The 14,841-nt window shown below is 32.3% G+C and overlaps 2 protein-coding genes across 2 annotated transcripts; one reads left to right on the top strand and one right to left on the bottom strand.

Annotated features, from left to right (window-relative positions):
* Window positions 1-943: 943 nt before the first annotated feature.
* LOC125219674 (protein VASCULATURE COMPLEXITY AND CONNECTIVITY-like) lies at window positions 944-3,510 on the top strand. Its single transcript, XM_048121719.2, has 3 exons — window positions 944-1,230; window positions 2,426-2,628; window positions 2,943-3,510. The coding sequence occupies exons 1-3, from the start codon at window positions 1,135-1,137 to the stop codon at window positions 3,280-3,282; spliced, it is 639 nt and encodes a 212-aa protein (XP_047977676.1). The 5' UTR covers window positions 944-1,134; the 3' UTR covers window positions 3,283-3,510.
* Window positions 3,511-4,010: 500 nt separating this feature from the next.
* On the bottom strand, window positions 4,011-6,932 carry LOC125219121 (cell division cycle 20.2, cofactor of APC complex-like). The gene is made up of 5 exons (XM_048120999.2): window positions 6,476-6,932; window positions 5,530-5,805; window positions 5,169-5,438; window positions 4,495-5,076; window positions 4,011-4,415 (listed from the first exon to the last, which is right to left on the bottom strand). Exons 1-5 carry the CDS (start codon window positions 6,575-6,577, stop codon window positions 4,272-4,274), a joined length of 1,374 nt encoding a protein of 457 aa, XP_047976956.2. The 5' UTR covers window positions 6,578-6,932; the 3' UTR covers window positions 4,011-4,271.
* Window positions 6,933-14,841: the final 7,909 nt, after the last annotated feature.

Genomic DNA, 14,841 nt, shown 5'->3' on the forward strand with positions numbered 1-14,841 from the left:
CATATACATTACCACATTAAAAAAATTATAATTATGTTATAACATGTCTCTCCTCGCTTTTCCACCGAAATATCACATGGTATCTATCGATGTTCACAAAATATAACAATTCACGTGTCATCTTATTTTTTTAGTTGAATATTTAATCAAGATGACAATAGACAAAGGCGTTTTCCCTTGAGAGATATTTATAACTATGTTGGTCTCTTGCATCCAATTGTATAAAAATAACGAATTCATTGTGTATAAAAATAATTTTAATTGTTTAGTATATTAAATTCTATACAAATTCACTAATTTTATATATTAATCATAATTAATGAACTCGCGATAAAAGTGAGACATCAAACATATATGATCCCTCTTACAAATAATGAAACTATTAAGTCTCAATTAATAATAGTAGATGTGAGATCAAGTTCATTATTTAATGTCATACTACTAATTGTCAAAATCCATTATGATAACACTGACTAAATTGTTCCACAATAATGCCAAAAGAAGAGAAAAAAAAGAAGAAGTACTACACCTTTTTAATTTGTGGTGCTGTAATCACGATCAATTTTCTATGAGCACTATATTTCACTTCAAAGAGTTATATTTATTGTAAATTTGCCTATTTAAATTTTTAAATTTTATGTAAGTATTTATTTTAATAAATACGCACTATATTTTAATTTATGATGTGGGTTTAAATCCTAACCCAAATGATGGATGTGAGACCATCGAAATTATTTGATTAATTTCAAACTCATTAATACTTCATTAAACGCAACTCTTTCAATAAATTCAATAAATCGAAATATATAACTTAGCAGTAATAAAACAAATAAAATGCCAAAAGATACTTCAAAAATAAATATTTCAATTTACAAAATATGAAAAAAATATATACGGAGTAATATATCTTCTTTATTTAATCCAAAGAACTCATCTTTGATATTCAAATTACTGAAAACAACAAAAAGCATCTCTCAATAGAAGAATCTCTGTTGGCACTTGCCAAAAATCCTCTCTTTTACTCAATGCATATACTGTAACACTTTTACACAATGCTTAGTTTTTCCTTCTAAAAAAGCAGTCTTTTTTTCAATACAGAGAAAGCTTTAGAGAGAGAGAGAGAGAGGAGAAGGAATGGAGAGACGAGTGATTATAGTGTGCTGTGTTGTGGGTTTTCTTGGGCTGTTATCTGCTGCCACAGGCTTTGCTGCTGAGGCTAAGAGGATTAAGGTAGATTTTTGCTTTACTCAAATTTCATTTTTTTTTTTGCTTTTTATGTTTGCATTCATTCATATTTTGTTTGGTTATTCACAATTTTCTGTTTCAAGGGAATAATGGTTTTAGATTTCCCCTCTAGCTAATTCAAGTAGGGCTTTTTATTTCCTGAAAAGGGAAATATTTGATTGATTTTTCAAAGCTCTGTTTTTGAAGCTTTTAGGCAAAAAGGTTGGATAGTTCATTTGATTGAAGCTAAAATAGCAATTTAAAGATTGGATTGTGAACTTGTTTTGGTGAATATTAATTTGATTTGCGGAAAGAGAGTTGAATGTGATGGTAAATAACTGATGTAGTTTGCAAGAATTAGGCAGAAACAAGGTTTTCTTGTTATTTTTGCATTGGTTAAAGTAGTAATATTGATTTTGAAATGTATGTAGATATAATTAGTTGAGGTTTAGTTCCATGTTTTAGGTGATTCAGTCTCTCTTTAAGTTTCCTTAATTTTTGTATTGTGATTTTATATGGATGAAGTGTTTCATCTTGCTGTATTGAGCATATATATTTAGTGTATATCTACGTAGTTTTCCTATTTTTCACGAATTTTATTGAGTGAATTAGAGAGGAGAAAAGAAGAAAGAGAAGCCCCATTCTCAGTTCCTGCAAAAGAGAGAAGTAGGCATATGCATATCTCTATTTGTCTCAACTAGCCTCCGGTATCAGCCGCGTCAAGCGCTAGTTTACTACTAATACTTCCCGGTGCCTCATAATTGGATCATCTCATAACATGTTTGATTGTACAAGCTGAGGCATTTCTGAGTCAATTCAGTATATGTGAAGTAGCTTTGGAGCATTAACTGAAAAAGACTAGTTTATATTCACGATTCGTGCATCCATTTTCGTCTCTAATTATTTGATTTCTTGAGCTTGTTGAATTCTCAATGGTATGTGTGAACCTGCAAAAAGACGATAAGACTCTAAACCCGCACCAATCAGTTTCATTCCCCTTACCTTTTCTTGACATGCATAACTTAGTATCAAATATTTATCATCTAATACTCTGATCAATTTGCTGATAGTTGGAAATTTTTGCATTTCTTGTAGTCCCTACGAAGTGTGTTGCAAGTCGTTGTGTTGGCTCATCTTTTGCTCTTTTTTTTGACCAAATTTCTCGATCAAGTCTTTAATTCAATGCCTTATCGTGCTGCAGGGTAGCCAAGTTATGTTTCCATCCCCTTCTACGTGTGTGTATCCGAGGAGTCCTGCGCTAGTCCTCGGCTTGACTGCAGCGGTTTCTCTCATGATGGCTCAAATTATAATCAACATTTCGACTGGATGCATTTGCTGCTGGAGAGTCTCTCATCAATCAAGCTCTAGTTGGACTACAGCCCTCGTGTGCTTTGTCGTCTCCTGGTAACTAATCCTCTATCACGTCGTTTCTATGTATAACGCTCATGAAGTCGTGTGAGTTCCCCAAATGTGATCATGCATGATTATGTGACGCATATTTGGTTATCTTGAATGCAACGAAAAATGGCTTGCTATGCTCCTCATTGTTCTTCTTGGACAAGAAAACACTGGAGCCGGTAAATTGGTAGGGTTCCCGGTAAATATCACTTTCTAGCCCAAAGGGGTATATTGCTGGAAAAACCATGAGTTTCGTCATAGGATAATCGAGAAAAACGATAAAATTCATCGTTTATACCACTGATTTTCAAAACGTTCAGGTTCACATTCGTCGTCGCGTTTCTTCTGTTGCTCACCGGTGCGGCTCTCAACAACCAGCACGGCGAGGAGAACCTGTACTTCGGCAACTACTACTGTTACGTCGTGAAACCGGGTGTTTTTGCTGGAGCAGCGGTCCTGTCCCTCGCCAGTGTGACTCTCGGGATCTTCTACTACCTCGCCTTAATCTCCGGTAAGGATGGGAGCGAAGCGTGGGGCGCACCTGTTCCTCCCGGCCGGGGTGCTATTGCCATGGGACAACCTCAGTTCCCGCCACAGGACACGGAGGCCCCTCCTGTCTTCGTGCACGAGGACACGTACATGAGGAGGCAGTTCACGTAGGTTTTCGAGCTCAGGAGCTATGGTGGTTGGTGGTGAGGAGTCTGTTGATATGAATACAAATAGTTTTGTTTGTTTGATCAGAGATTGTTTCTAGTTTTCTCATGTTTTACTTGTATTTTTCCGTTTGGGTATATTATTTTTGTAGGCAAAAGTGGAACTATGATTCCAAAGGGCAAATATTTTTTGGAAGCTGGTACTTGTTGAGAAAATAAATAAATTTTTTAAAAAGTATGAACTCCAACAATAAATTATCGGTTGTTAATCATTGCTTATATTAATAAGAATCTACAAACAAATTACAAAATAAATGGGGGGTGTTATATGAAATGTGAATGTAATACTCCCTCCGTTCCAAGTTACTTGCAATTTTCTGTTTCGGCTCATCACAAACTATTTATATTACTATTTTTAAGTAAGAACTCGACAATTTAATTAATACTTATTGTAAACTAAGTGTTCCGTGATTTCTCATTATACTTAAGATACTACTAATTACAGTAAAAAATCTATCCTGAATTCAGGACCTAAAAAGAAAATTGTGAGTGACATAGTACGGAATACGGATGGAGTAATTTAAATCATGATAAACAGGACACTCACTAAATGCTCTTAAATATTAACTTAAAATTTGCAACTGATAGTGATTAATGATCATGAGGTTATTATTCAGTATCTATGAATATTAGAATAGATTTGTTACGTGAATAAAAGGATATAGTACAACATGATGTGATCATGAGCGTTTTTATTTGTATATATGAATAATTTAGAATACATTTGTCACAATCTGTGACTCCATGTACAAAAGAAATTTACATGTAAAAATCAACACAATCAAATCCTGAAGTTCAGCTCAGAATTCACCAAATCTTTACAAGAAATAGAAAGAATGAAAGAATGAAAGAATGAAAAAATGAAGTATAAAAACTCTGATAAATCTGCACTCTTCTCTCTCAGCCTCTGCAGCTATCAGAAAACGAGCACACAGCTTATCTGATGCGATTCAAGTGAGCAAACGGCTCAGAAGCTGCTGTCTTTGGTGTCGTCTTGGCTACTTCGGGTTTCCCAAACACATTCCAGAACCTAAGAGTTTCATCCCCTGCTGCAGATGCGACTGTGCATCCATCCGGGCTCTGGAAATACACGAGGATATGTCAAAAAAGGCGAACACGCACGTTTAGAAATCTTAATGTGTGATAAAATGATATATACCTGAGCCATGTAAAGGACTCTAGATGTATGTCCAGTGAGCTCTGCTACTTTTGCCATTGAAGGATACTTCCATAGAGTGAGCTGATTCTGAGTGAAACCGTGAGAGCTCAGCAGTTCACGCTCATTTTTGTTCCACAGAAGCGCGCAGACTTGTGAGCCTGTGTCCACTGAGTTCAAGCACGCACCAGTGTGTGTGTTCCAGAACTTTATGCACCTGTCGCCTCCTCCTCCACCAGTGGCAAGAAGATTGCCCTGGAACGGACACCATGCAAGTGCCTTGACAGCGGCTGTGTGGTCCTCGAGCCTGTGAAGCCACTGCGAGGGAGCATTTGACGACGCCATGGACCTGTCCCATATATGGAGGAGATTGTCGTTTCCACCACTGGCCAATTGCTGGCCTGAGGCTGACCATTTGAGCCCGCAGACTTCTTGCTGATGGCCTCGGTAGGTTTCAACGACGTGCGCCCTCACCCTGACATCGTTGTTGATGATCCGACTATCCATCCCTCCAGTAGTCAAGATGTGGCTGTTCCAGTCCATAGCACCAACTCGTGCTGTGTGGCTGCCTCTCAAAGTTCTCAGCTACAGAACACGAATGATTCCGCGTTTTAGAAATTGAGAAGAGCAAGACAGAACAATCAACAAGGTACAAACAAACATGAAAAGGAACTTACAAGTTTGTTAGCAGTCGAGTCCCATAACTGAACCTCGGAGTTGTTCATACCAATGGCGATGTGCCTTCCATCGGGAGCCCACTTGATACTGGTCACGGGGCCGCATTCATCATCGACAGTAACAAGTTCCGAGGTGCTTCCATCTGAGGCATCCCACAAATAGACAGTACTTCCAAGAGCAATCGAAAGAACATTGCTGCTTCCCCAATCTAGTAAGTTCAAATAGTAGTCATCCAGAATATCAGGGGCGTCTAATGTCCTCTCCGAAGTCTGTAACAAACATCCAATTCATTAGCATCTAAACATCTATTAGAGTAAGCATAACCCCACTACAGCTTTCAATATGAAGGATGGCACCAACCTGTGGAATGTGGCGACGAGGTTTGGCAGCTTTCGGTTGGTGAGCAGCCACTGAGAAGTCAATCGGAATGGCCTCAACAACAGTAGGTGGCTTATTCTTGAAAGCCAGAATTCGGGTTCTGTTCATGTTGAAGGTTTCTGCAAGCTTCTTCCTATATGCCTCCCTAGATGGAGAAGAGTTCATAGATGGATTTTCCTTACCTCTCTTACCTTCTGTCAGCATGGTATGCGCATAATCAAAATCCATTGCCGATCTATTAGGAATGAACCGATCCAACTGCCAACAGAAACAAAATTATTGAAATGAATAAATCAGAAAAACATCACACATAATTGGCTAACTAGAGAAGCTCTTTCATAAACAAATAATTCGCGTAAACCACACCATTTATGAACATAGGCTGACAAACCATATAAAACCAGAAGATTATTCATATGAAAGATAAAAGTATAACCAATTAAAAACCAGAAACAACACCAGAACTCTCAAAACAGCCACATCAGTTACAAATGTAGGCTGATAAATTACATCCAGACACCAAATTTTGAACTCCTTAGCTACTCAAATGCAATGGTTCAGAAAAGAAATTCAAATTACTCGAAGCAAACTACACGAAAACAGACATTATGATAAACTGAGCTGTTTGCAGCTTTATCACCAAACGAGAAGGCAAAGATAGAACTTATAAGCTGTATTCATATACAACCAAACACATATAAATGTAGGCTGACAAATCACATCCAAGCCCCAAAATTTTGAACAATTTAGCTACTCAAAATGCAATGTTTCCGAAAAGAAATCCAAATTACTCGAAGCAAACTAAGCGAAAACAGGCATTCTGATAAACCTAGCAGTTTCTATGCTACATTCATAGACACCACAACAAAATTACTGAATAATCAATTAAATTAAGGAAACACTAAACGATAACGGCACATTAACATACGTTTTCCCGCGAACTTCTTCTCTGAAGAAATTGTTCCTGAAGCGGTTGTCGCGATTGGGACTTGTTTGCAGATGCAGATGAACGATTGCTTCCTGTTTCCATCACGTTAGCAACAAAATCACAGAAATCGAATGAAATCACAAAAATAAACGGATGTGTATATGCGATATACAACTGTTGATACAAATTAATCAAGCAAAAAATCCGTGAGCCGAAGAAACACAAATTAGAAGGAAAACAGAGCAGCCTGCAGAAAACAGAACTGGTTAGAGAAGAAACAAATCAAGATCCAATGAACAATCGATGAATGTATGAAATAGCGAGAGAGAGTAAGGAATGATTTTTGTGAATTGAATTCTCGAAATTATATACGCATTCAATCTTTGAATAGGGTTTCAATGAGAATTGTGTGAATATTTTGCTTTGCTGTGTTTTGAAGGAGGCTAACGGCTATAATTTGAAGAGAGTCGTTGAGCTGTGCTTACACGAGATTGGTAACGATTTTTATAGATATAATAATAAAATAATAATAATAAATGATGATGATAATAGAAGATCATTATTTAAATTAGTATAAATTTTTTTTCATTGATTTCTAGTCGGTATCACTTTTTATCTGAATATAAAATTATAATTTCTCATATTTTTTCACAACTGTCACACAAATGTGTATATCAAAACTAATGTTACACAAAACCATGTCGTTTTGGATAAATCAATGTCGCTTAATCGACACTCAAACTAGAATGACATTACTTTGCCTATAACAATGATATCCTTTATTGTCACATTATTTGATTTTGTCATATTTTTTAATTGCAAAAAATTGAAAAATTATGAATGACTATTTTCCAGAAGAAGCAGTGATAAACATACATAATTTTTACGTACATAATTGGATATTTTAGGTAATTCACGTTTAAAACCGGTTCATGATTTTTATCTATTTTAAAATTAATGAGCATAATACATATTTACCCTTTGAAATAAATATGCAATAAACGTGTGAGGATTTTTCTCTCAAGTCTCAACAAAAACTCTCTCCTTTCTCTCTCTCTTCTCTCTCTCATCTCTCTGTCTTCCAAATTGTTAGAATCGACCGACCCCACCACCGCTCAACTTAGGCCAGAAAAATCCATTACTTACGACCTTCGAAGTCGTCGCCGACTCTACGGTGTGCCGGAGCATGAACTAAAGAAGCCGCGGTTGATATGTGTGTGAGATGAGAAATTGATAGAGATAGAGGAGTTGTTAGAATATTTGAGGAGAATTTATACAATATATAAAAAGGGAGTTTTGGGGGTATTTAGGGAAATAAAAAGAGTTATGGGGATATTTAGGAAATAGAGATTATTATTATTTAAATATAACTGTTTTTTTTGTTGACGTAGTAGTAAATATGTAAATCGAAGAGTGGAGTGGTGGGAGGTTATTCCTAAACATTGGTTGCTTGGCGCTTTTCCCAGTATTTCCCACTTATTAGTAGTAATTTAAACCGCTTCCCACTTTTCCATTAGCTGCTTGCCTGACATTGTTCGCTGAATAAAATGCCTAAGCTTGGTGGCGAAGAAGGTGAAGGAGGTGTCGGTTACGCCGTTTGATTGTGCTGACAAGATGTTGTTATTGCCTCCAGGTTTGTGATCAACCCCATCCCTTGCATGTCAAAAATATGGTACGCCAGCAGCTCTATGATTTGGGCCACTCACCAACTCATATCATTACCACTCTATTCCGAATCATGCCTGAGTATCTGAAGTTGGAATTTATGAAGGTTTATACCATGCAATCTGCATTTCACTTTAACTCTTTGGAAAATACCCAAGTTTGTCGTTCTTGGATTGCTTTTAAACTGAAATCTCTTGTCATGGCTTTATATATGGAGTATGTTTTCTATAAATTTAAATCATTCAAATTATTAAATTCATGGTTTTACCTAGAGTAAATAGTGCAATACAAATTAAAGTGAAAATAATTAGCACAATACATCGAAAAAGTACTTTCATGGGTCTCATCTTATATTTTGCTATATGGATGATCGTTTTAATACATATTGATACATATTGATTACTGATTTGTGCATTGCAAATCTATTTTGTTCCTTATTTTATTGTAGTTTTAGGTGAGGCGGGTGACTTTAAAATATCTTCCTACTCCATGATTTAATGTTTAAACATTATATTATGTAATTTGTTTCAAATTTATTACACTAATTACTCATGTTTAAATTTACGCTCTCAAAGTGAAAAGTAATTTACGCTCTCAAAGTGAAAAGTGCAAGTAACCTAAGACGGAGGGAGTATTAATCTGTGCATAGCACATGCGTGATACTAGTGAATTTTAAAAATCGAGTTACATAAAGGGAATAAATATTTGAGTAGTTTGTTAGAATAACAGAAAGTGAAATCGAAGAGAGAAGGGAACGTGGAGAAGGAGATAAAAATGAATTTGCTTTGTGAAATAGCACTTGTATTATTAAATTATTGAAAATTAACAATACAATTCTAATATTCCAATTTAGATAATTAAATCAATAGTAGTAGTAGTACCACTTTTTATACTAGTACCTGATAATGATATGACCCGGGACCAATTGTAGTGTGAGAATTGCTATCACTAATTAATAAATAAATAAATAATTAATAGCCACCAATATTAAATTAATACTATGAAATTTAATCACTATTTTTTCAAAAATAATGGATTTCTAATTATATAAATGTCTGCCTTCTTTTTAAAAATGTAATATAATAGATGGTTTCAAAATATGTGTTTAATAATTTCAAAATATTTAATTAGTTGTGAGACGCATCATACTATATTTATCTAATTTTAATCAAATGCCAATATTACATACACTTATTTTTTTATTAAGATATTCGAGTATAACTTTAACCAAATGTCAATATTACATGTAATTATAACTATATAGTTTTAAAATATTAAATAGTAGATGAGTTAAGACCATACAATTATTTTTTAATTAAGATATTCCGAGTATAACTTTTTCAAAAAGAAAAATCAATAAAGTATTTTTTACTACAAAAATAATTGGATAAAAATCACTTTTCTCATTTTAGATTATTTTAATATATCATATATTAACAAATTGATTCAGAATTAAGAATATAAAGAATCATAAACTCTACTAATATGTATATTTTTAGAGTTAGCAATGCTAATATTTGCAAAAAATGAAAAGCTATTAATTTATCTTTAGAATGGTATAAAAATGAGGTAAGAATATGTGATTATTTTTTTATCAAGTTGTAATATTTCTAAAAGAATTAAATGGAACGTAAAAATTTAATATCAAAATTATGAAAAATCTTAAATAATAACCGTATACTTAATTAGTATTGATACATCGTAGATCGAATTTTAATTTCTTACATTATGCAGTGAATTGAGCTAAAAATTCTAATGATTTATAAAAAGGAATTTTTTTTTTTTTTAACTATATAGCTTTAAAATATTTAATATATGAGTTAAAAGCATGTGATTACTTTTTCATCAATGCTCGATTGCAACGTTCTAAAATTTATGAAATTAAATAAATTAAAATTTTGGAATGTAAATAATTAAAATCAAAACCGCAGACTCAAAGTATTAATATATCATACCCAACATAAGTACACGATTTTAATTTGTTGCATAATATAGTGAATGAACTAACAACTCTAATATTTTAATATTTTTAAAGAAAGAGAAAATGTTAACGATATATTTTTAGAATATTTTTTAGAATATTGAATATATGAATTAAAAACATGTGATTATTATTTTTAACTGAGGTTCGATGTAAAGTAAAAAAATAATCATAATTAAAACAAAATTGAAAAGTAAAGAATGAAAATTTCAAAATCAAAGTTATACTCAATTAGTATAAATATACTATAATTCAAATTTTAGTATGTTGCATGATATAGTAAATTGAGCCAAGAACACTACTCTATAAAGAAAAAAAAACATTAGTCATATAAATAGATGAGTTAAGAAGATGTGTTTTTTTAGTGATGTTCAATTGTAACATTCCAGAAATTATGAAGTTATTGAAATTAAAATTTTATAAAGTAAAGAATTGAGCTAATATTTCTAATATCTTATTAAAAGTTAATTATATATCTTTAAATATTATATAGATGAGTTAGGAACATATTATTTTTTTTTTATCAAAGTTCAATATAACATTCCAAAAATTAAGAATTAAAAGAATTTTTTTTTTGGAAAGTAAGAACTAAAATTGAAATTATGAAAATTTTAAAATCAACGGTAAATTTAATGAGTATTTGGTACATCATATATTCGATTATAATTGTTGCATGTTACAAATATTTGAGCTAAGAACTCTTAGAAAATGTTATTTACATATCATTAAAATTTAAATAGATAAATTATGAACATGCGATTATTTATTGATCGGATTTCAGCATAGTCTTTCAAAAATTATAAATTAAGGAAATATAATTTTGAAAAGTTAAAAATTAAATAAATTAAATTTTAAAGTAGTAAATAATCAAAATCAAAACCGTAAACACTAAACTCCATTAGTAATATTACACCACATATCAAATTTGAATTTATTGAATGTTTTAGTGAACGGACTAAAAAGGAAATTCAGCCTTTTCATGCGACAGGGAGAGTATTGTATAAAGAAAAAGAGAAATACTATTTGAATATATTAAAAATATGAAATAAATAAAATAAACACGTGTGAATTTTTTTAATCAATGTTCGTCAACTTCTAAGATATTAAAATTTAAAGAAATCAAATTTTAGAAAATAAAAAATTAAAATTATAAAATTTTAAAATCAAAACCATATACTTAATTAGTTACTACTACTACATAATATGCTTAAAGAAATCAAAAGGGAATTCGGTCTATTTATAAATTTTATCTATTTATACAGGACATAGAAAGTATTTTATAAAGAGAAAAGAGAAAATATTATTAAAATTATTAGTTGACTTATCATGTTGTACTATAGATGTTCAGTTAAATATCTAATAAATAAAATTTTATAATATACTTCCATTTAATAATGAGTGAACTACAAAAATAGTTCCTGGACTATGCGTTTATCTCGCCAATGAATCATGGACTTTAAAAATATCCCCAGACAACCCTAGACTAAGCGTTTTATCTCGAAAATTCTCATTTTTCACTGTTTCGTGACAAAAATACCATTTTGGGGGGTTTTTGGAGGTTTGGGCAATTTGGTCTTTTTACATTTTAAATCTGATATTATTTTTGTGATGTACTAAATATGATATTATTTTAAAATTATCATTCTTCTCTCCTTTTGTCATCCTTCACCTTGTTTCTTTATTTCAATATTAGATTTACTTTTATAAAATTAAATTTTAAATTTCGATTTTTAAATATCAATAAATTTTTTTAATTATTAAAATTACTATTAAATAACAAATTAATAGTTTTAATCAATATTAGATAGTGTCTAACATTTAATCAATAAGGTACGACACCGCCTTAGTATTAAAATATAATAGGGGTAATTTAGTAAGTAAAAAATATAAATAATAATAAAACCGGTCCAGTCCAATTAAAATATTAAGGGTATTATATACGTAGAAATTATTTACGAATATCTTTTCCCATTCCAGAATTAGGTTGACGATAAAATCTTACGTATGTTATTAACATGAGAAACGTTGTCAATTTAACTGTCACGTTAGCTCCAATTTGTTGCATTGCTATCAATTTTTACATCAATTTCTTTTAGGGAGACTCAAACAAATACTAATAGAATGTTTGTATATTTAAATTAAGAAAAAAGAACTCGAAAAAATACCAAAAGATGTCGATAGTACAAATTAATTTTAAGAGGGAAGTGAGAGAAATTGAAAGTATTCGAATTAATTTTTGTAAGATACTACTAAAATATGTCTAAAGTTAATGCATTTCCGTATAAATAATCATATTTCAATCCTATATATCTTTCACATTATTTTCAATCTTTTCAAATAATCAACTAACCTTACTTTGCACTGTGTGTTAATATCCGTTCTATCCTCGAAATACACAGTCAAATAAAAGTAATTAACATTTCATAATACATATATACTCCATAGATATAATTTATAAATTATTATTCGTTGATAACTTGATATGTTTGGAGCACAATATTCCGACCAAATTAAATTACAATTAAATTTGGTAATTTAAATAACTATTGTCCCGTAATAATATATCTTCAAGGTCCACATGACACACCCAGTACTTCCCGGTTTTCTTACTTAGATATACTTATGAAAAAACAATACTTGTTGGTATGATTGTAGCACAATATCTTGGCATGCTTTAATCACACAAATAAAATTTTCTATTAAATTGAAAGTTAAAAAAGGATCATCAACACCCCAAAATGTCACGTCGAAATATTATGATATAATTATCCAAAAGTTAATGATCATTTTCCTATAAAAGGCCCTCACAATTGTGAAAGTGGCAAAATTAAGAGAATGGAGCGTGTTTATAGATTTATTTTCATATTGATGTTGGTCGTGTACCCTGCCATGTCACTTAATGTTCTGGCCGCGAGAAAGCCCGATGAGCCTGTCAATGGTATACTGTCAATGGTATACTGGAAAATAAAGATTTTCTCTCAGTTGCATTGCACGATGTTCGAGCTAAGAAAAAGCCCGGCGGGTCAATCGAGAGTCGGATGAAAAATAAAGATTTACGCTCAGTTGCATGGCTCGATCTTCGGGCCGAAGAAAAGCTCAACATGCCTCGCAAGATCATTCATATGGAGAGCGTGGGATTAAATGCAAAAGGATACGTAGACCGAAAGAAGATCAATTTACTTGTGAATCTAGGGATCATATATAGAGGTCACCACGGTTCAAGAACCGCCGGTTCCCGGTTCGGAACCGCCGGTTCAGGTTTGAAAAAATATCGAACCTGAACCGGCCCGCCTAAGTTCCGGCGGTTCCGGTTCTTGAACCGGTTCGGACACGGTTCAACGCCGGTTCAAGACCGGCGGTTTCCAGACGATTCCGGGCCGGTTCCGGTTTGGACCGCCGGTTCCAGTTTGTTTTTTTTTTTTAATTTTTTTTTTTATTTTTTTTAAAAAATCTATTCATTTATAGTACGTATTACAAATTACACCTTGTAGTTGTAGTCTTTTACTATCGAATAAATAAATAAAACGAGAATGACAATTGACAAATAGAGTAGAAGTCGACATTAGAGTTGGACAATTGGAATTTTATTGATACAATTATACAAATTTGAACGATATGTCGATATTACAAATACAAATGTTGAAAATTGAAATTACAAAAGAGTCAAAAGACTTAATACATAACATAATACATGTTTGTTAGCTTGTATAACAATTTAAATAAAAAAACTTGAAGTAAAAAAACAATAAATTATAAATGTAAAAAGATAGTTATATATATACTCTTAGTCGGCGAATGAGATGTTTCTAGATAACTAAATTGAGGATATCTTTAGCAATTCAACCTTAATTGTTGAGTTTAATTTAACCATCAACAATCATGGTAGAATTGTCAAAAGTCTCCCGGATTTAGTGTTATAGAGAAGTCTTCTTCACCGATTAGAGTATATACAAATACAATTATATAATTGTATTTGTATGTTTTAAAGTTAAACAATTGAAAAAAAAAAAAAATCTGCCGGAACCGGCAAACCGCCGGTTACGGTTCTTCATTTCTTGAGAACCTGAACCGGCCCGTCGGAACCGCCGAACCTTATCCAGTTCCGAACCGTCACCGCGGTTCCGGTTCCGAACCGCCGGTGACGGTTCTGGGCCGGTTCAGCCGGACCGGTTCGGTTTGGTGACCTCTAATCATATATCTTTTTGTTTGTATCATATTTTTCCCTTTTTTGTTTGGAATTGGTTGTTATGTGTCTTGTCGTACTCTCAACAGATAGCGTGTCATATGTCCAATTACATTACTTTTGTTAAAAATTAGTACTACTACTTTTGTCATTTATTTATTTATTTATTTGAATGACTTTTTCCGCTATTCATTAATAAATTTAATTCAAAAAATGACACATATTTGTGGAATGGAGGGAACAAGGCAGAAAATTCATCACTTTATATTTTTGGGGACAACTAAAATCAAATGCTGATTAAGTATTTGGCAAAATGTGTGGTTATTTATTGATATGTTTTATACCTTTACTAAATGAGTTGTAATTAAATGATTTGTTTAATTATAATACTCCTATAACTGTACACTTGATCTTCTCTCTCTAACAGTAATAACAAGTAATCAGAAAAAATACCTGCTTCACAATTATTTATACATAATTATAGACACTGCTACTTTTCTTCACTAATATGAAATCATCCCACATTAGGCATAGAAA

This window comes from Salvia hispanica, chromosome 1 (assembly GCF_029641045.1).
Source record: "Salvia hispanica isolate PSC_SH4W2 chromosome 1, Shi_PSC_v1, whole genome shotgun sequence".
NCBI classification, from domain to species: Eukaryota; Viridiplantae; Streptophyta; class Magnoliopsida; order Lamiales; family Lamiaceae; genus Salvia; species Salvia hispanica.

Coding starts and splice junctions, on each gene's coding strand:
- LOC125219674 (XM_048121719.2), top strand. CDS start 1,135: ATGGAGAGACGAGTGATTATAGTGTGCTGTGTTGTGGGTTTTCTTGGG. Junction 1,231..2,425: donor CTGAGGCTAAGAGGATTAAG/GTAGATTTTTGC, acceptor ATCGTGCTGCAG/GGTAGCCAAGTTATGTTTCC. Junction 2,629..2,942: donor GTGTGCTTTGTCGTCTCCTG/GTAACTAATCCT, acceptor CAAAACGTTCAG/GTTCACATTCGTCGTCGCGT.
- LOC125219121 (XM_048120999.2), bottom strand. CDS start 6,577: ATGGAAACAGGAAGCAATCGTTCATCTGCATCTGCAAACAAGTCCCAA. Junction 5,806..6,475: donor GAAGAAGTTCGCGGGAAAAC/GTATGTTAATGT, acceptor TTCTGTTGGCAG/TTGGATCGGTTCATTCCTAA. Junction 5,439..5,529: donor CTCGTCGCCACATTCCACAG/GTTGGTGCCATC, acceptor TGTTTGTTACAG/ACTTCGGAGAGGACATTAGA.